General features: G+C 34.1%; 1 protein-coding gene across 1 annotated transcript in view; it reads left to right on the forward strand.

The window, feature by feature from the left end:
* Window positions 1-23,091, forward strand: part of LOC149790377 (uncharacterized) — a 280,245-nt gene that overhangs the window by 155,211 nt on the left and 101,943 nt on the right. The window contains exons 24-27 of the mRNA XM_089972426.1: window positions 2,348-2,542; window positions 8,546-8,681; window positions 16,330-16,364; window positions 20,007-20,148. Coding sequence (XP_089828552.1) covers window positions 2,348-2,542; window positions 8,546-8,681; window positions 16,330-16,364; window positions 20,007-20,148 — 508 coding nt within the window. The remainder of the gene's footprint in view (window positions 1-2,347; window positions 2,543-8,545; window positions 8,682-16,329; window positions 16,365-20,006; window positions 20,149-23,091) is intronic.

Here is a 23,091-nt window from a genome sequence, read left to right on the forward strand (position 1 = left end):
TTCATAAGTTTAATTTTATTTTGGCATTTACATGTTGTTTGGTTTATTATATGCTGTTAGCTTTAGAATAATAATAATAGTAATAATAATAATAATAATAATCCAAAGTCCAGACTTGATCATCAGTACAAGTTGATAGAATTGGGTCCAGTTTTATCAATGAAAGTAGAGTATCTTAAGTGTAGATATGTGACAATTAATTTGTCAGACTTAAGTCTACTTAAAATCTCATGCAATCTGGCTTTATTTTGTGGGTTTAATTGTTTGAATCTAGACTTTGCCTTGATGTATATATAAGTTAGAATATCAATTTTAAGTCTAGACATACGTGTAAGTTAAAATCTATACTTAAGTCTATACATACATGTAAGCTAGAATCTACACTTAAAATATAATCATACATGTATGTTAGAATCTATACCTAAAATATAGACATGTAAGTTATAATCTCTACTTAAAATATAGACATACATGTAAGTTATAATCTCTACTTAAAATATAGACATACAAGTAAGTTATAATCTGCATTTAAAGTCTAGGCATACATGTAAGTTAGAATCTACACTTACCGTATAAACTCGCATATTAGCCAAATAATTTAAGAAAAAATAAAGGCCTGGAAGAAGGGGGTCGGCTTATCCACAGGCCAATGTCTAAACTTGACAGTTTTTAGGTCTTTTTGTTGACTACTGTAATGGCTGTAAATCTTGGGATATGAAACAATAATTTATTCCATGTCCTAAGACATATGCATGTAAAAAAGAATAACAATTGTTAAAATGTTATAAAGTACTATGACTGATTTTGTTATTATTTTGCATGTGCATATTTTCTGATTTCTCCAACATGAAGTTAAATAAAGGTAAATACAGACTTCATAATTTGCGTGCCGGTTGAGTTTACCAGTGAGACTATGCTGAACAATAATGTATGGTGCTTATGCAGTGCAAAGTGTGCATAGCGTCACTTAAATCCTTGCTTATTCCCAAACATAGATGCAGAATTTGCTTTATTCATTGTTTCAATCAAATTGCATTCTTCCAGAAAACATTTCTGCTAGTCCTTAAAGCTGTTTCATTTATGTTGAATCATGTGCTCACAAGTTATTCATTTTCAATGATATAAGCGATCCTACAAATTGAGGTAATATTTTTAAAAAGGTACATATGTTTAATTGTACAAGGCACATAACTATCATAATTTACATGCTCACGAAGAGTGGTAACAATAAAGGTTAAAATTCTAGGATCAACATCAATCAGTTTTTGTTCTGTGTTTTAGCTGAACAAACATCATAACTTTCCACACAATGGAAAGCTTGATGTTTCGGTGTCTCCTATGTTGATATTCAGCAAATTTCTTTCATTTTGCGACAGAAGTACAGGCCAGTTAAACATTAAAACCCTGAAACTGGCTTGTGACAAGAGGGAATTTTGACCAGTAACTATACAAGTACATTGTTGTGTAATTGCCTTTTATTCCTTAATATTAGCACGATTACCATACTTTTGTAAAACAGTGTTTAAGGCATACCTATGAACTTTTCGAAAGTCAAGTAGGAAGACTGAATAAAAAAAATAGAGATTTGGACCTAAAATCAGGAGGCTTTTCATGGCATTTTGACAGTCTTGTTTTCACTAAATATTGATCGATCTTCCTGGTCCAATATGCATGAAATTCACAAAAAGACTCGCCGTTTCTCCCTGTGACGTGCCCTATTTTCCCCCACGACATGCCCTGTTTTCATATTATGGTCAGCTGTGGTCAAACTGCACAATAGCTAAAGAATAGTCTTAAATAAACAAGCAAGAAAGCCAGCAAGACTGATTAAAAGTTAATCCTTATCCATGCAACTATTTTGTGAAAATGATTGGCCCTCCGCTGTAATTCAAAGAAACCACGTTCTACACTATTGTGTGTTATTCAACCACCAGCAATTGAATGGCAAATAAAGGATTCCCAATTTTGTTGAACTAAAGGTACCAAAATAGCCAGCCTCATGGTACCATAAATGTGGCAACTATTTTCCCATCTTTGTATATCCGACCTTATTCCCTAATTGTCAACTCGTAAAGAATTTAGTATTGTTTATTATAAAACATGTATTCTGAATTAGTTTTTAAGGACACATTTGCTGCCTGTCCTGTATTTTCATTCCTTCTTTTAATTAAAGATGGTAATTATCATTGGTATATATGGTATAAAAATGCCAGCTGTTCACTTGCATAAGTTTCTTTCGTGGTAATGACGCTATAGCAAATGGAGTTACAGCATTTGTAGCATTCTTGTGATTGAAATTAATATAATATAATATTCATTCATTCATTGATATTGCCCTGTTTTATAGGACCTACAAGACATAGATTTCCAGGTCAACCGTGTGAAAATTGCTGCAACCTGGTCAGGATTTTATCATCCCCACCTGGACATCAGCTTCAGTATTGCTCTGGGAACTATGCCCAATGGGACAGATGTTAGAGGTTTCCGGTCAGTCAATGGAACTTCTGCAACATTTGAGGGTCTGAATTTGAACATGTACCAGGTCTGTATTGACTGCAGAAAGTCAGAAAGTTCTGCTTTTGTTTTCTTTTTATAAAATATATATATATATATATATATATATATATATATATATATATATATATATATATATATATATATATATATATATATATATATATGTACACACCACTTCCTCGATAACTCATGCCCCAATAACTCATAATCCGGTGTGGCTCCCGATTTTTTTCTCCAAAGAAAATATATTTTAAATATCTTTAAAATATGCTGAACATGAAAAAATTACGATAAAAAATGATAAATTAAACCTTGATACATCGCTCATTTTGTCATTGAAAATGGTGATTAATGCTCGAAAAGATAAAATCCATATTGTGAAATTTGCAAGTTTTAAATATGATATCATATATTATGTAAGTTTTTTTTATAATAAATAGTTGTCAATACACTGTAAATAAACAGTCTTGTGAAACATCAATCAATGAAAACTTCTGGTAAATGCTAACAGGTGACAACAGAGAATAAAATAAACACCAATTAAATTTCTTGCTATGTGAAAGTCACGTTCTAATCCTTTAATTCCGTTTCATTGTAAACATTATATTTGCAACATATTCTGTTCTATGTAAACATGAAAAGAGTCAGTCGACCGTCACATCAAAACCTGTGAGAACTTATGTGAGAACCTAATTACATGCCGGCTTTGTTTTTGATCAACAACTTGGGGAAGTGTTTGTTGCATTAAAAATCAATTAAAAGAGACCTGTGTTGTTTTATCACATTGAATATGTCTTTTTGTATCAAATCAAGCAAGGGAGGTAAAAGAAACAATTCAAAGGCATGCAAATCTGAGCATAAGTTCTTGTGGTCACTACCTTTATCAAAATTCATCTTCTTTGACCAATCAAAAATGGTTTCACACTTTTATGTACTTAGCATCATTAAAGTATATATATTACAAATCAGTAATGTGTCTTAATCATTTGTAAATGTGACCATGGAGAGTAAATGAATCAAGTGAAAGGCATACTCAGTGACTGAAAAGCTGTGCATCATAGATAGGGTTCATAATGGTGAAGTGAGAAACCACCAGCGATCAATGGGCTTAGAGGAGAAAGCACTCCTTTTACTGAATAATTGCCCACCCGCCCCCCACCCCGCTAATTCACTTGTCACAAGCGATGGAAAGATCCAGGTGGAATATCTCCCTAAAAATACAACATATATTATCCAGCCACTGGATCAAGGAATTATCAGCACTTTTAAACATAATTACTGTCGGCTGTTAATACAGTCAATGCTGGACAGTAGAGAAGGTGTTACAACCTTTCTCAAGAGTGTGAATTTAAAAGAGGCTGTATTCAAGGGTGGTCAGGCTTGGAAAGCAATCACTGCTAAGATCATAGAGGGGTGCTGGATTAAGGGTCTTCGAGCTGCCTTTTGACGTAAAGCAAAACAGTAACAGAGACAGTGACAATGATAGTGACTTTGAAAGTTTCAGTGAAACCAATGTCATTAATGCAGAGGCTGTTTGGGAGAAATTTGTACAGACTCATGGTCCTGAGATGGGCGTTTCTCTTGATGATATGGAGGAGTGGATTTGTGCTGACAATGACTGTCCCACAGCCGAATACATGTCAGTTGAAAAAATGCAAACAAATTTTCAGCAGAAGATGATTCCAACTGGAGTACCACAAGTGTTGAGAGTGATGCAGATGCAGATGTTGCACCACCTCCCCCCTCTGCACAGGAAGCAATCAAATCTTTTAATATTGTCATATGGAGGCTGGAGACCCAAAATGTTGAAAATCATACAGTTGAGAAATTTGCAGGATTTTTCGACGCCAGAGAAATCAAAGAGTAACACACATAAAATTAAGTGATTTTTTTTCTAAATGTTAAGTTATATTTGTCAAGCATGTCACAAATGGCAAGTATTATCATGTTCAAATTTACATCGTTTTCAGTTTGTAGACCCATTAAATTTGTGTTGGTAATGATTAACCCTTGTGATTTTCATTGTACTTCTACCACAATGAAATCTATCTATCTATATATCTATCTATCTGTCTGTCTGTCTGTCTGTCCATCCGTCCATCCATCCATCTTGTTTTTGTTCGTTCGTTTGTTTGTTTCATCAATGTTTCTCAAAAAGAGTGTTGATCTTTTGTATTTAAAAAAAAACCTCTAAGTTGGATCAAACAAAAAAAACTAGAATGTATCCAATTCAACACACAAATTAGTGATGTAGTACACAATGTGTGAAGTGGTACACGTGTTAAGTGAATGGAAACCATGTGGAATAATGTTTTTGATGATCTCCTCAATATACTGTAATTTAACCTGACGTTAATGTTGCTCTATGAGAAAAAAATAAACAAAGTACACCGTTATGAAGAGATATTTATTCACAGTCAATCTCAGCATGATTATAAATTGAGTATTCAACACTATAACCTGCCAACCCACCCCTACCCCATTTGTTGTTATGTCGATTTCTTTATTGGTTCTGGCTTCTTTTTATAGTTCCCTTGATAACTCTTGCCTCACTTATAGTGCGGTCAATGTTTATGGACCCTGATGTGCGCAGGTTATCGGGGGAGAGGTGTGTATATATATATATGTTGTGACCCTGCCATAACATGCTGCATTATAACAGATGTAACATTATTTTGGTGTGGCTCCCAAAATTTCTTATGTAATCTTGTTGTACATGAAAAATATTTATTTTGCTTAAAAATACAAACAAATAACGTGTAAAATGTTTGTTATTATTTTGTGGAAGAGATCAAAGTATGAATTTAAATATAAGATGATCATGGCATTGCTCCTGAAATTTCACACACATGTACTTATCTCATTCCCCCAAAAATTGTCTTCTTAAAAGTACAGAAAATAACATGTAAAAAGTTGTATCATTTGGGGGAAGAGATCATGTACAAATTTGAATATAAAATGAAGGTGGCATGACTCATGAAATTTTAAAATTTCACCAATTTCTTGAACTTTTGTGCCAAAATAAACATCAGAAATATGAGTGTCTGAAGAAATGGTTGGACCTTTTGAGAACTTTGATCTTAATTTAATGTTGAGAAATGGCAGCACTGCATTCTAAGTACAACCGTTGCTTTGTGTTTGACTTCAGGGCATTCTGTGTACAACCGTTGCTTTGTGTTTTTCTTCAATGCATTCTATGTACAACCATTGCTTTGTTTGTCTTCAATGCATTTTGTGTACAACAGTTGCTTTGAATTTGTCTTCAATGCATTCTGTGTACCACTGTTGCTTTGTGTTTTGCTTCAGTGCATTCTCTGTACATCTGTTGCTTTGTGTTTGTCTTCAATGCATTCTGTGTACAAACATTGCTTTGTGTTTTTCTTCAATGCATTCTTTGTACAACCGTTGCTTTGTGTTTGTCTTCAAGGCATCCTGTGTACAACCATTGCTTTGTGTTTGTCTTCAATTCATTCTGTGTACAACCATTGCTTTGTGTTTGTCTTCAATGCATTCTCTGTACTACCATTGCTCAAACAATATCTAACATATCTTGGTTCTAATTCAAACTGCGTACACAGCAATTAATGCAGTGCTTGATAAAAGATTCACAACTGAATTTATAAATCAATTAATTTAAGTACATTGCTAATCATCAAATCAATTGCAGAGCTAAAACTTGTTCAAGTTATTGGGCAACAATTTATAAAACAGCAAAATGTCAGCTGCCAACATATGTACATGGCTTGGCAGTCTTGTTAGACACAATCAGTTGACCAGTGAATAATTTTGTCCATTCTTTATAAGGATGACCCCATTATTGATTGAAAATTATTTTTGCTGTAGTAATTCAAACATATAGGTATAAAAGTGTTAATTAGCAGACCTTTTCACTAGATAACAGGACATGGAAACAAAGCTTTTACCATTAAAGAGAAGATTGAATGTCCTGAACAGGATTAAGCCTGGTGTTTGAATTCATCAGTTGCAGTACATGATTGAGTTTGCTAAAAGTAAATATGACAGTAAAAGAAAGCAGCTAAAAGTCAATCCATTTTCCATAAACAATAAAATAGGGCCTAACCAAGTAGATAATTTTCACTGAGTACCGAATCCAAGTATTTGGATGTACTATTTGCCAGATCCAGGCATGAACTGAGTAGTAGGTGCGACTCCGGAGAGTACCGTTTCATTATCGTATGCGAAGCTTTAACTTTTCCTGTACCGTATATATCGCCTATAAGACGAAAAATTTTAGTCTGAAACCATGTGGAAAGTCTGGGGGTCACCATTTATATCAATATCTTCAACCAAACAAAACGGTTGCATATCAACTGCTGTCATTTCTCCTATTGATTTAGTTATTGCATGCTTGCATGGATCATTTTGTTCGAATGGTGTCATTTTCTCTATAAAGTAATCGAGGTTACCTTGCTTTGAGTGTTTCCTCTTTAAATCTTCTTCATCATCTCTCTTTCTTTTGTGGCTCTCTGTGGATCTGGTGTATTCGTCATACAAAGAGTGATGGAAGGATCGAAGGTGATTTATTAGAGTTGAAGTTCCATACGAACAAGCATTTTTGCCGCCTCGTGTTAGCCTTTCATTGCAGACATCACAATTTGCCTTCGATTCGTCCACAGCATTTATAGCGAAAAAGTTCAAAATCTTGCTACTTAATTTCGGAGCAGACATTTTTCGATGAGTATTTTAATATATATATTTATTATTTATTAATTTTATTTTGAATACGTAATAATTAAATTTTGTTAAGATTTTTTTTAGAAATGGCATCTCTACACTCAAATATTTACCGGAAGCAGAAAAGTTACGCCACCTGGGGAATGCTAGTGAAATTACTAAAGGAAATTGAGTTAAATAAATTATAATCAATCATGATTCATGAAGTCCAATGGAATGTTAACTGTTTGTGTAATTATAATTTATTTTTAACTAAATTATTATTATTAAAAAACTTTTTTTAAAAGTTTGATATTTATTGAATTATTTTACTTGTAACCATTTGTGCGCGTATTATTTACCAAGGCAAATACTTCCAAATAGGGGGCCCTGAGTGACCAAGTGGTCTAAAGCGCTCTCCGTTATGGATCACTGCCATCTCACCTCTGTCTGCGTGGGTTCGAGTCTCGGATTCAGCCAATGTGGGTATGTGAGAAAGCATGCCAGTAGCTTCTCGTGGGTCGGTGATTCTTTCCGGGGTTTTCCCGGGTTCTTCCTCCACCATTAATACTGGCTGCCATGTATAGCCTATCATGTGCTGAAAAATGGCGTTAAACCCTACAACAACAAAACAACTTCCGATTAGTACCGAAAAACGGGATATTTGGCCGAGGCGAATGTCCGAGGCAATTTCCAGTTAGGCCCTACAATAAAATACTATAATTTGCAGATGAGAAAATTTTAGCAGCATGAAATTTATTCAGACACCATATATTGACCTTGGGATGAGCTGTAAATTTGCTTCATCTTGATCTTCGTTGAATTCAGACACATAATAATGATCTGTGAGAAAATTGTCAAATATTTAAAGTCTGTACAAATTTTCAGTGGAATTACATGTATTGTGGATTCACTCCATGTGACGAGATTGGCAGTTGACAACATGGTGTTGATACTGTTCATGCAATACCTTAGACATGAATACATAAACAGTATACATGTACATGTACTAATGGAAAATATTACATATGCACTGTCTCTGTTTTCACTGCATGCATATTTCCATTTGATATATACTCATTTAAGATGGTAACTGTGCCAGTGAAGCACTTTTTTTTGCACCCACTTTTATTACCCCCCCCCCCAGCTCCATCTACTTTTATGTTACATGCATCATTTTCTTCAGCAAATAGACTTGGTTGGTTATAACATGGTTTGGTATATAACATGATCAAATTCTATGGACCCAGACCATCATGTTATATGGGGTCACACTGTGTATATCTATATGAAAAGTTCCCACTATAAGATACATCATCAGTCAATAACAGCAACATTGTTCTTTTCTCTTCAGAAATACTATGTAAGCATAAAAGCAAGTTCCAGTGCTGGTAACATAGTAGTGTCATCTGATGGGGTGATGGTTGTACAGGTTGGTGCCAATTTCGGTGCCATCATTATCAAAGATGGAGTCCCTTGTAATGGAACAGGTAGTTTTATTTTCTACATTAAATTTTATATTCATCACTTATCTTTATATATCTGACAATCTGCCTTATGTTTGTCTGACTATCTCACTTACTGAGATAGTCATCCTGAGCTTTTTACCTGTTTGACTTAAATCCATTCTACCTTAGGGGTAGATAAATCATGTGCTGTCTATGTTGCTTCAAGCACATGACATCATTCCGTGGATATATGTGACATATCAGACATTGTTTTTGTTTTATACATTTATATGCACTTATTTTGTCTACAAAATTACTTGAATGCCCATGTGTGCTTTTTAACATATGTTTTTATTTTTTGCTCACATCTGGAGTTATGTTATTAGCCCTAGCATTGGTGTAAATGCAACATATACAACATATATACAGTCTTACTGAAGATCATGATCGTGCTTTCTTCCTAGGCCCTATACACCAGTTTGAGTGGGTTTCATAGAACCTACACCAGTGGTGAGGGCTAAGGGGACAAACTTTGTACATGATACATTACTTGTACATTCTTTGTTTTGATTCAGCTGTTTTGACACTGTATAAATATAATATTTTATCTGGAATCATGACACTTGGTGAAGAATGCATTTTGATGAATACTACACTCTCATTGCAAAAATAGGTCTATGTGATCCTCATTGTATTACTGGCTTTCTTGTGCCTTGTTTCAACGTGTTCTAAATTCATCATAGCTAAGTTGTAGTTTACCAATAACTAGTATTCCACTGAATCAGATGGACTTTATGACATGGAATGTTGATGACTGGCTTCAGTGGTGCTGGTTACCAAGTGAAATATTGATGACTGACTTCAGTGGTGCTGGTTACCAAGTGGAATGTTGATGACTGACTTGAGTGGTGCTGGTTACCAAGTGAAATATTGATGACTGACTTGAGTGGTGCTGGTTACCAAGTGGAATATTGATGACTGATTTCAGTAGTGCTGGTTATCAAGTAGAGTATTGATGACTGACTTGAGTGGTGTAGGTTACCAAGTAGAATACAGATGACTGACTTCAGTGGTGCTGGTTACCAAGTGGAATATTAATGATTTACTTCAGTGGTGCTTGGCAGTAGAGTACTCCTCTTGCTGGCAGTAAAAAAAAACAAAAAAATGTATCAGTTTGTAGCATGAAAAAAACACCATGCCTGTGATTTTGTGTCTCAAATGAGAGATAGAGAGCATAACTGTGTCAGGTGAATACAAGAATAAGTAAATATTTTAACACAGATTTATTTCTTTTTACAGAAACTACTTAATAAAGAAATATCAATTCCCACAAAAAAGTTCATTTAGTCCTGAGAAAATGAATCAAACTGATTAACAGAACAATCAAATGTTAAGAATCACTTTTGACATTCTACAACACTAGCCTATTTTAATGGTAAAAAGACAGTTTTTCAATTTGTGAGTAGATTTATAATGGATTGTTCAAGACTCACATGTTCAGGGCAGTTTTCCTTTGGTGGCACAGATTTATCCGGCTGGTTTGGGGTTTTCATTGGCCTTAAACATGTCAGCCTTAAATGAGTTGGCCTTAAACGAGTCTGCCTTAAATGAGTCAGCCTTAAATGAGTTTGCCTTAAATGAGTCAGCCTTAAACGAGTCAGCCTTAAATGAATTGATCTTAAATGAGTCAGCCTTAAATGAGTTGGCCTTAAATGAGTCAGCCTTAAACGAGTCAGCCTTAAATGAATTGGTCTTAAATGAGTCAGCCTTAAATGAGTAGGCCTTAAATGAGTCAGCCTTAAACGAGTCAGCATTAAATTTGTCAGCCTTAAATGAGTCAGCCTTAAATGATATGGCCTTAAATGAGTCAGCCTAAAATGACTCAGCCTTAAACGAGATAGTCTTAAATTTGTCAGCCTTAAATGAGCCAGCCTTAAATGAGTCGGCCTTAAATGAGTCAGCCTTAAATGAGTCAGCCTTAAACGAGTTGACCTTAAACAAGTCAGCCTTAAACGAGTTGAGATGTTCTTCATTCTTGAGTGTTGCGAATATCCTGCAGTGTTTCATCTGATGACTTTTTATATCACAGCAATGGATTTATGGCCCGTTATAGCTACAATGTTGCATTTTTATATTTTGCATATTGCTTATGACCAAATTTGGCACCCTGCATACTTAAATGTTATACCTAGAATCATGAAACTTGGTTAGTGGATGCATTATGATTAGTTTCTACACCTTCATAACAAAAGAAGATCACCGTGACGCATATTTCACTTTTATTGTGTTCAGTCACAAGCTCTGGTCATACCTAATCCAAATAGATGAGTGTATTCATCCATATTAGTACAACACCTTTACAACTACAGAAGGTAACTGTGACCTACATTTCACATTTTACTGGCTTATGTTGTGGTTTTGAATTTAGCTCTTATCTGCATCAGATTGTTTCCTCCTGTATAAAACTGTTATATCTGGAATCACGATTCTTGGTGAAGGGTACGAGTAGATTTAAGAAATCTATTTCACTTGTGAAAATTTTATCACAAGTGGCAAAGGTTTCCACTTATGAAAGAAATACATGCTTAATCTACTAACAAAATTAAATATCCTCTATGCATTATATTTACAGTCTTAAAAATGATTTATGATTTTGGCTTTTGCATCATTCAATCATTCATCATTTTCCTTCAATTACAATAATTTGGAATGAACTGGAAATGCATTTACTGAGGTCAGTTTTCAGTTTGCATGAAGGTTAAAAGGAGAAAACCATTGCTTTCATATTTCAAATGAATGAAATACAAAATATACCATTTAATTTATGATTAATAGAAAGGTAACCAATACTGAAAGTAATGTAAATAAAATGTTTTAAAGTTGTCAATTTTTTTATTATTTCATTTCACTTAAATTACAGATACAACTACTGGTGATAATATTCATCACATCTGTGGCAGTTGTTATATCTGTCTGGACATGAACAAATTATTAAATTTTTTTGGTTAAGAATCTGATCCAGGATTTTCCAATGAAAGGGCTTTTGACCTTAGAAACAAAGCAGACGCTTGAAAATATTTCATTTTCAAATCCATTAATGAAATGCATTTGTGTTTAGTTCATCATACATTCTTCTGCATTTTGCATTTATGTTGTCCATTTTTTTCTGCTTCAGAATGTATTCATTGTATATTTCACCTGCATGTATTCTACATTTCATTTATATTCTTTTATTGAGATCTGGTAAAATTACCAGTTCCATGATTTGTAACAGAGTCATAGCAATTAAGACTCATGTTACGCTCATTTCCAACATTCCCTATGCTGCCCATATCTGTGGGAGAAGATTCTGTTGGCCTATCATTTTTTTAATGTTTTTCCGTATGGCAATCAAAAGGTCAAGTATCTGACCAGTGAAAGACAGTTTTACATATACAATTGATGGCTGTCATTTAAGGCAAGGAAGACACTATTGATTTCAGATTCAAAAGGTCAAGTATCTGACCAATGAAAGACAGTTTTACATATAGAACTGATGGCTGTCATTTAAGGTATTAAGGAAGACACTGTTGATTTCAGAATCAAAAGGTCAAGTATCTGACCAATGAAAGACAGTTTTACATATAGAACTGATGGCTGTCGTTTAAGGTATTAAGGAAGACACTGTTGATTTCAGATTCAAAAGGTCAAGTATCTGACCAATGAAAGACAGTTTTACATATAGAATTGATGGCTGTCGTTTAAGGTATTAAGGAAGACACTGTTGATTTCAGATTCAAAAGGTCAGGTAAGTGACCAGTGAAAGAGAGTTTTAAATATAGAATTGATGGCTGTCATTTAAGGCAAGGAAGACACTATTGATTTCATAATCAAAAGGTCAAGTATCTGACCAGTGAAAAACAGTTTTACATATAGAATTGATGGCTGTCATTTAAGGCAAGGAAGACACTGTTGATTTCAGAATCAAAAGGTCAAGTATCTGACCAATGAAAGACAGTTTTACATATAGAACTGATGGCTGTCATTTAAGGTATTAAGGAAGACACTGTTGATTTCAGATTCAAAAGGTCAAGTATCTGACCAATGAAAGAGAGTTTTAAATATAGAATTGATGGCTGTCATTTAAGGCAAGGAAGACACTGTTGATTTCAGAATCAAAAGGTCAAGTATCTGACCAATGAAAGACAGTTTTACATATAGAACTGATGGCTGTCATTTAAGGTATTAAGGAAGACACTGTTGATTTCAGAATCAAAAGGTCAAGTATCTGACCAATGAAAGACAGTTTTACATATAAAACTGATGACTGTCATTTAAGGTATTAAGGAAGACACTGTTGATTTCAGAATCAAAAGGTCAAGTATCTGACCAATGAAAAACAGTTTTACATATAGAACTGATGGCTGTCATTTAAGGTATTAAGGAAGACACTGTTGATTTCAGAATCAAAAGGTCAAGTATCTGACCAATGAAAGACAGTTTTACATATAGAACTGATGGCTGTCGTTTAAGGTATTAAGGAAGACACTGTTGATTTCAGATTCAAAAGGTCAGGTATCTGACCAGTGAAAGAGAGTTTTAAATATAGAATTGATGGCTGTCATTTAAGGCAAGGAAGACACTATTGATTTCAGAATCAAAAGGTCAAGTATCTGACCAGTGAAAGACAGTTTTACATATAGAATTGATGGCTGTCATTTAATGCAAGGAAGACACTATTGATTTCAGAATCAAAAGGTCAAGTATCTGACCAGTGAAAGACAGTTTTACATATAGAATTGATGGCTGTCATTTAATGCAAGGAAGACACTATTGATTTCAGATTCAAAAGGTCAAGTATCTGACCAGTGAAAGACAGTTTTACATATAAAATTGATGGCTGTCATTTAATGCAAGGAAGACACTATTGATTTCAGAATCAAAAGGTCAAGTATCTGACCAATGAAAGAGAGTTTTAAATATAGAATTGATGGCTGTCATTTAAGGCAAGGAAGACACTGTTGATTTCAGAATCAAAAGGTCAAGTATCTGACCAATGAAAGACAGTTTTACATATAGAACTGATGGCTGTCATTTAAGGTATTAAGGAAGACACTGTTGATTTCAGATTCAAAAGGTCAAGTATCTGAGCAATGAAAGAGAGTTTTAAATATAGAATTGATGGCTGCCATTTAAGGTATTAAGGAAGACACTGTTGATTTCAGAATCAAAAGGTCAAGTATCTGACCAATGAAAGACAGTTTTACATATAGAACTGATGGCTGTCGTTTAAGGTATTAAGGAAGACACTGTTGATTTCAGATTCAAAAGGTCAGGTATCTGACCAGTGAAAGAGAGTTTTAAATATAGAATTGATGGCTGTCGTTTAAGGTATTAAGGAAGACACTGTTGATTTCAGAATCAAAAGGTCAAGTATCTGACCAATGAAAGACAGTTTTACATATAAAACTGATGACTGTCATTTAAGGTATTAAGGAAGACACTGTTGATTTCAGAATCAAAAGGTCAAGTATCTGACCAATGAAAAACAGTTTTACATATAGAATTGATGGCTGTCGTTTAAGGTATTAAGGAAGACACTGTTGATTTCAGATTCAAAAGGTCAAGTATCTGACCAGTGAAAGAGAGTTTTAAATATAGAACTGATGACTGTCATTTAAGGTATTAAGGAAGACACTATTGATTTCAGAATCAAAAGGTCAAGTATCTGACCAGTGAAAGACAGTTTTACATATAGAATTGATGGCTGTCATTTAAGGCAAGGAAGACACTGTTGATTTCAGAATCAAAAGGTCAAGTATCTGACCAATGAAAGACAGTTTTACATATAGAACTGATGGCTGTCATTTAAGGTATTAAGGAAGACACTGTTGATTTCAGATTCAAAAGGTCAAGTATCTGACCAATGAAAGAGAGTTTTACATATAAAACTGATGACTGTCATTTAAGGTATTAAGGAAGACACTGTTGATTTCAGAATCAAAAGGTCAAGTATCTGACCAATGAAAAACAGTTTTACATATAGAACTGATGGCTGTCATTTAAGGTATTAAGGAAGACACTGTTGATTTCAGAATCAAAAGGTCAAGTATCTGACCAATGAAAGACAGTTTTACATATAGAACTGATGGCTGTCGTTTAAGGTATTAAGGAAGACACTGTTGATTTCAGATTCAAAAGGTCAGGTATCTGACCAGTGAAAGAGAGTTTTACATATACAATTGATGGCTGTCATTTAAGGCAAGGAAGACACTATTCATTTCAGAATCAAAAGGTCAAGTATCTGACCAGTGAAAGACAGTTTTACATATAGAATTGATGGCTGTCATTTAAGGCAAGGAAGACACTATTGATTTCAGAATCAAAAGGTCAAGTATCTGACCAATGAAAGAGAGTTTTAAATATAGAATTGATGGCTGTCATTTAAGGCAAGGAAGACACTGTTGATTTCAGAATCAAAAGGTCAAGTATCTGACCAATGAAAGACAGTTTTACATATAGAACTGATGGCTGTCATTTAAGGTATTAAGGAAGACACTGTTGATTTCAGATTCAAAAGGTCAAGTATCTGACCAATGAAAGAGAGTTTTAAATATAGAATTGATGGCTGCCATTTAAGGTATTAAGGAAGACACTGTTGATTTCAGAATCAAAAGGTCAAGTATCTGACCAATGAAAGACAGTTTTACATATAGAACTGATGGCTGTCGTTTAAGGTATTAAGGAAGACACTGTTGATTTCAGATTCAAAAGGTCAGGTATCTGACCAGTGAAGGAGAGTTTTAAATATAGAATTGATGGCTGTCGTTTAAGGTATTAAGGAAGACACTGTTGATTTCAGAATCAAAAGGTCAAGTATCTGACCAATGAAAGACAGTTTTACATATAAAACTGATGACTGTCATTTAAGGTATTAAGGAAGACACTGTTGATTTCAGAATCAAAAGGTCAAGTATCTGACCAATGAAAAACAGTTTTACATATAGAACTGATGGCTGTCGTTTAAGGTATTAAGGAAGACACTGTTGATTTCAGATTCAAAAGGTCAGGTATCTGACCAGTGAAAGAGAGTTTTAAATATAGAATTGATGGCTGTCATTTAAGGCAAGGAAGACACTGTTGATTTCAGATTCAAAAGGTCAAGTATCTGACCAATGAAAGACAGTTTTACATATAGAATTGATGGCTGTCGTTTAAGGCAAGGAAGACACTATTGATTTCAGAATCAAAAGGTCAAGTATCTGACCAATGAAAGACAGTTTTACATATAGAATTGATGGCTGTCATTTAAGGCAAGGAAGACACTATTGATTTCAGATTCAAAAGGTCAAGTATCTGACCAGTGAAAGACAGTTTTACATATAGGAGTATGAGAATACTTTTTGTCACATGATATGTATGTGAGTAATGTACCTTTACAGTACTCTTATTTTCAAATCCCAATTTTCAAAAATTTAAAGTTTCACATTTGTTGGACTGCTTGGTTGTTATTTTAATAATGGCTGGTACATGCCCAGATGATCATGTTTACATCTTAGATAATTCATTTTGTTATTCTTTGTGAATGAAAAGAACATGATTGTATCCTATATAAAATACACAAGGAATATTTCTAAAGAAATTTAACATAAACCATAAGATACTTTGACTAACAAGAACATTATTGTGACCCATATTTGTTTTATTACAGGTCTGTCTTCCAAAAAGTTCTCCCATCATACAGACGTAAGTACACACATTACTTATTTTCATGAAAGTATGTTTATGATTCATTGGCGTTGCAAAACAAAACTGTGAAATTTGGTATTCAGTCAATACAATGATGAATTCTCTGCAAAAATATTTCATATTTTTCTATAGTACAGTGAAACGTGCCCAATTAACGGTCAGTTTATTTATCAGTCACTTGGTCTCAACAGCCATTCCTATTTTTCACAGTGAGAAAAGGAATGTATTAAATGCTGACCCGCTTTCCACTGTCAGTGACCTGGTGTTTCCCAAACAGCCAATGCTTTCTTACTTTGTGGGGTGAGTGTGGATGTACATTGCATTGATGATCAAGTTCAACCTACTAAAGATTTATATCAGTGTTTCTTACATTTACTACATAATAATACTTTGTGTTAAGCTCTTCAGGACTCATGGTACTAATTCCACTCCAATGGTAAACATATGGAAACACTGTCATATTCAAAATTCAATAACTTAAAATTTATGGGTGCTGATAATGACACCTATAATTTTTCGTGCACATCTAACCTTGGTGCAAGCTTATGTGTGGAGAACACCATATGACCCGCGGCAATTTGTTTACATACATGTGCATGAAACACGTGTTATTGATTCTGCACCAAATGAATCAGGTGCTACTTTCAGTATTGAGTACTCCTGAGTCAAGCCTGTAAAAATGCTAAAATTGCATCAGTAGAAATTTGTCAATATTTTCTTTACATTACATATAGGACAAGCTCTCAAAAGATATTTTTCCTAAAATTTTAATTTTCATTATTAACCAATTATGGACCACCAAACCTGTAAATACTCTATCATTTCTTCACCCATTTCTAGACTGGTTCACAGTTCTTCCATATAATTAGTACCGTGTGTCCTTCAGGCATATTATTTTTAGTGCAAAAAATTAATTTCAGCTGTCAAACATGGCTCATTTATTCTTCTTCAAAATATGTAGCCCAATAATAATACCTCAGGAGAACAACTTGTAACCTAGCAAATCCAGCCCTTCCAGGTTAAAATGTTTAGCTAGAAAGCTAAAAGTTATCTGCTCAACTAGATCGCAGTTAGAGTGATCTCTCCTTGATACATGGATTTGTGCCTAATCTGTGAAATCATAAGCTACTACACCTCTCCCTCGATAATTCGGGCACAATGGGGTCCACAAACATAGACTGCATTATAAACGAAGGTGCGAGTTACCGAGGGACCTAAAAAACTTGATCAGATCCACTTAAGCTATACTTTGAGAAAACATGGAGGGGGACTGGGCTGTTAAATGACTGAATCCACATTTTACAATCACGTCAATAATAATTGTTAATAACACACTTTTTCTAATGAATTTGTTTGACATTCTCTGTAAATAACATTTATTTTCAAAATGTCCAACATGTGAAAATTCTTAAACCCTGTCATGAAAGGATTTTTCACTTTTGCAGTCTTTGCAGTCATGCAATCAGAAGTCATACTGGTAATCCCAATAGATGGGCTGTATTCCAATCAAGGGAATTATTTTCTCCATGTTTCATTAATGTTAGAGATTCTTAATGCATGCCATTGTAATCTAGAGATCACTTTCTAGTGCAACAAGCATTGAGGTTAAACATCTGGATGACATCTTGCTGAGGTCGATGGAAATTGCATGAGAGCTGATGAGATTAGGGAAAGCTACTTTATCATAACATTGCCTATGCTAGTCTGGTTCCCAGTTTCATATGCTCCATATAGAGGAGTACAATGCAGGGAGCATATGAAACAGGGAACCAGACTATACCTATGCTCATATACATGATGCCATCCCTCATCCAAAGCAATGGATATTAAATAAATCCTTATTGCATAAAGCAAATCATTTGCCTTTAAAAAAAATGCATGGCAACAAAATGTGCATGTCAATTTTCTCCGCTTTCCATCCCTGATGCACATAGGTGCATAAAGTTAAACACTGGCTAGGCCATATGTGTAAGATAGCTAGGAAATATGTACAAGATAGCTGAACCTATATATACATGAAAGCGAATCCAAATGTACATATATAAATGACAGCAAGGCCATATATACATTATAGCTAGGCTACATGTACAAGATAGCTAGGTCATATATAAATGATAGCTAGGCCACATATGAATGATTGCTAGGCCATATGTGCAAGATAGTTAGGCCTTATATACATGATAGCTAGGCCATATATACAAGATAGCTAGGCCATATATACATGATAGCTAGGCCATATATAAATGATAGCTAGGCCACATATGAATGATTGCTAGGCCATATGTGCAAGATAGCTAGGCCTTATATACGTGATAGCTAGGCCATATATAAATGAAAGCTTGGCCATATATAAATGATAGCTAGGCCATATATACATGCTAATTAGGCCATATATACATAATAGCTAGACCATATATAAACCATAGCTAGGCAATATCTACAAGATAGCTCAGCCATATATACATGATAGCTAGGCCATACGGAAAATATAGCTAGGCCATATATACACGATAGTTAGGCCATATATACATGATAGCTAGACCATATATACATGATATCTAGGCTATAAGTACAAGATAGCTAAGCCATATATAAATGATATCTAGGCCATATGTACAAGATAGCTAGGCCAAATGTAGATAAAATTAAACACTGGATAGGCCATATGTGTAAGATAGCAAGGACATATGTACAAGGTAGCTGAACCTATATATACATGAAAGCTAATCCAAATGTACATGATAGCAAGGCCATATATAAATGATAGCTAGGCCATATTTACAAGATAGTTAGGCCATGTATACATGATAGCTAGGCCATATGTACATGATGCTTGGCCATACATACAAGATAGCTAGGCCATATATACATGCTAGCTTGGCCATATATACGTGATAAGAAGGCAATATGTACAAGATAGCTAGGCCATATATACATGATAGCTATGCCATACATACATGATAGCAAGGCCATATATACATGATAGCTGGGCCATATGTACAAGATAGCTAGGCCTTATATACATGCTAGCTAGGCCATATGTACAAGATAGCTAGGCCATATATACATGGTAGCTATGCTATATGTACAAGATAGCTAGGCCATATATAAATGATTGGTAGGCCTTATGTACAAGACATCTAGGCCATATATACAAGATAGCTAGGCCATATGTACATGATAGTTGAGCCAATGAGGTGAACATTCACAGATAGAAACATGTAACATCTGTATTTATACAAAGAAAGATGCAGTGATAAGACATTTTTGCAACAAGAACACAACACATCCTGCCAAATTATTAAATCATACTTTGTTTTATTTTAGACTTAAAACTTTGTATTACTTCAGAAAATTGGTGAACTTATTGTAAAATTGTGGGAACCATGATATCATCATGTTACATTAAAATACATTTTAATAAAGTATATAATAATGGGGTTTAGCTGTACTCTGCTGTTCAGGAACATTTTTATTAATTTTCCAGAACTATTACATTGGTGTTAGTGTCCCATTTCCAGAACTATTACATTGGTGTTAATAACCATTTCATGATTTACAAGAAGTTAGCTGATTTTCAAAAAATAATGAATCCTATAGCTGTCTGTAATGTGTTTATATTGACAATGTATATTGCAGGACCAACGTATACCTTGCCAGATGGATATTGACTACCAGTCTTCAGCTAACACCCTCCATGCTTATTGGACAGTGCCGGACAATATGAAACCATACACAACTCTTGTGTATTGGAGTGTAGAGATAAGAGCACCTTTCTTGAGTAGGTTATAACAGAGTGACCATCATTAATTTTTTATTTCATATTTAAAACTTGATAAAAGTAAAGTTTAAAAGTATATCTTTGAAATTGGAAGTAAGATTTTGAGTTAAATTTCATTTGGGGACTTAGAGTTTTAGTAATAATTTTGATATTAAAACATTTATGTTTAATTGTTGGTTTGTTAACAAGATCATTAAATAATAATGTACAGTTTGGAAGCACATTTATTATAGTTTCTGGGTAACCATCTTTTAAATTTATTTGATGGTTGCTAAAACCTTGAATTGAAAGATAGAGGGTTCATACAAAGTCCAGAAGGCTTGTTGGATGAAAAAAGGACCTTGAATTGAAAGATACAGGGTTCATACAAAGTCTGGAAGGATTGTTGGATAAAAAAAACAACAACCTTACATTGATGAGACCTTGAATGATCAGCATTCCACAAGCTATTTTCAGAGTTATGCCCCCTGATTTCCTGGCCTCAAGACTTGGTATCTGCAACAGAAATTCACCAATGGTTTGATTGATTTCAACCAGATTTGGCATACAGTTTTATACTGACTTGACCCTGTAGGGTTAGATTTCCAATGTGCTATGATTTCATTTTATTTCATCGTCACCATCACATGCTTGTACATGCTTGAATGTCAGTTCCTGGCTGTCCATTTTGGAGGCCTATTCTCTCTCACAGTATGGTCACACCTAATAAGACACATTAGAGGCTGAGGCACCCAGGATCGTCAGATATCAAGCAAGCTTGGCATGCAGCTTTATATTGGCTAATTTTATAATGAGTTTAAGTCTCATCATTCCATTCCTTTGAATTAACCCATCTTCTCCTAACTGTGGTTCCTAACACAAAATCCACTCTAAGACCCTGCTAAGCAAGGTGTAGTGAGCTACCCTTTTCAATGTATCTAGCCCAATAAATCATAGTCCATTACCTTTCCACATATTGCAACTAAAATGTACACTGAAAGTACATCTTGGAACAAAGTAAATATAGTCAGTCGAATAACATCATGGGACAAAATAAATATTGTCAGAGGAACAACATCTTTGGATAAAGTGGTCAATGGAACATCCTAGGATAAAGTAAATATCATCAATGGAACATCATCTTCGGACAAAGCAAACATGGCCAATGGAACATCATATTAGGACAAAGTAAATAAGTCAATAGAACATCATCTTAGGACAAAGTAAATACAGTCAATGGAATATCATATTAGGACAAATTAAATACAGTCAATGGAACATCATTTTAGAACAAAGTAAATATGGTCAATGGAACATCATCATAGAACGAATTAAATACAGTCAATGGAGCACCATCTTAGGACAAAGTAAATACAATTAATGGAATATCATCTAAGAACAAAGTTAATATTGTCAATGCAACAAAATCTTAGGACAAAGTAAATGCAGTCAGTGGAACATCGTCTCAGTACAGAGTAAATATAGTCAATGTTTCATCATCTTAGGATTAATTAAATACATTTAATGTAACATTATTTTGGGACAAATTAAATACAGTCAGTGGAACATCATCTTAGGACAAATTAAATACATTTAATGTAACATTATTTTGGGACAAATTAAATGCAGTCAATGGAACAACATCTTAGGACAAAGTAAATAGAGTCAATGGAACATCATCTTAGGACAAATTAAATACAGTCACTGGAACATCATTTGGGACAAATTAAATATGTTCAATGGAACATCATCTTAGGACAAAGTAAATACAGTCAATGGAATATCATCTTAGGACAAAATAAGTAAATGGTGCATCATCTTTGGACAAGGTAAGTAAATACAGTCAATGGAACATCATTTAGGACAAATTAAATACAGTCAGTGGAGCATCATCTTAGGACAAATTAAATGCAGTCAATGGAACATCATCTTAGGACAAAGTAAATACAGTCAATGGTACTTCATCTTAGGACAAAGTAAATACAATGGAACATCATCTTAGCACAAAGTAAATACAGTCAATGGAACATCATCTTATGACGAAGTAAATACAGTCAATGGAACATCATCTTAGGACAAATTAAATACATTTAATGGAATATCATCTTAGGACCAAAAAAAATACAGTCAATGGAACATCATGTTAGGACAAAGTAAATACAGTCAATGGAGCATAATCTTAGGACAAATTAAATGCAGACAATGGAACATCATCTTAGGACAAAGTAAATACAGTCAATGGTACTTCATCTTAGGACAAAGTAAATACAATGGAACATCATCTTAGCACAAAGTAAATACAGTCAATGAACATCATCTTATGACGAAGTAAATTCAGTCAATGGAGCGTCATCTTAGGATAAATGCAGTCAATGGAGCATCATCTTAGCACAAAGTAAATACAGCAAATGGAACAACATCTTAGGACAAAGTAAATACAGTCAATGGAACATCATCTTAGGACAAATTAAATACAGTCAATGGAACATCATCTTAGGACAAATTAAATACAGTCAATGGAACATCATCTTAGGACAAATTAAATTCAGTCAATGGAACATCATCTTAGGACATAGTAAATACAGTCCTTGGGACATCAATTTAGGACAGTGTAAATAAAGTCAATGGAACATCATTTTAGGACAAAGTAAATACAGTCAATGGAACATCATATTGGTGCAAATTAAATACAGTCAATGGAACATCATATTAGGACAAATTAAATATGTTCAATGGAACATCATCTTAGGACAAAGTAAATACAGTCAGTGGAACATCATCTTAGGACAAAGTAAATACAGTCAATGGAACATCATTTTCGGACAAAGTAAATACAGTCAGTGTTTCATCATCTCAGTACAATGTAAATAAAAATGTTTCATCATCTTAGTTGAAAGTAAATACAGTCAATGGAATATCGTCTCAGTACAAAGTAAATATGGTCAATGGAACATCTTTTGTACA

The sequence above is a fragment of the Sinohyriopsis cumingii genome, chromosome 10 (assembly GCF_028554795.1).
Source record: "Sinohyriopsis cumingii isolate HCF-2022 chromosome 10, ASM2855479v2, whole genome shotgun sequence".
Classification (NCBI taxonomy): domain Eukaryota; kingdom Metazoa; phylum Mollusca; class Bivalvia; order Unionida; family Unionidae; genus Sinohyriopsis; species Sinohyriopsis cumingii.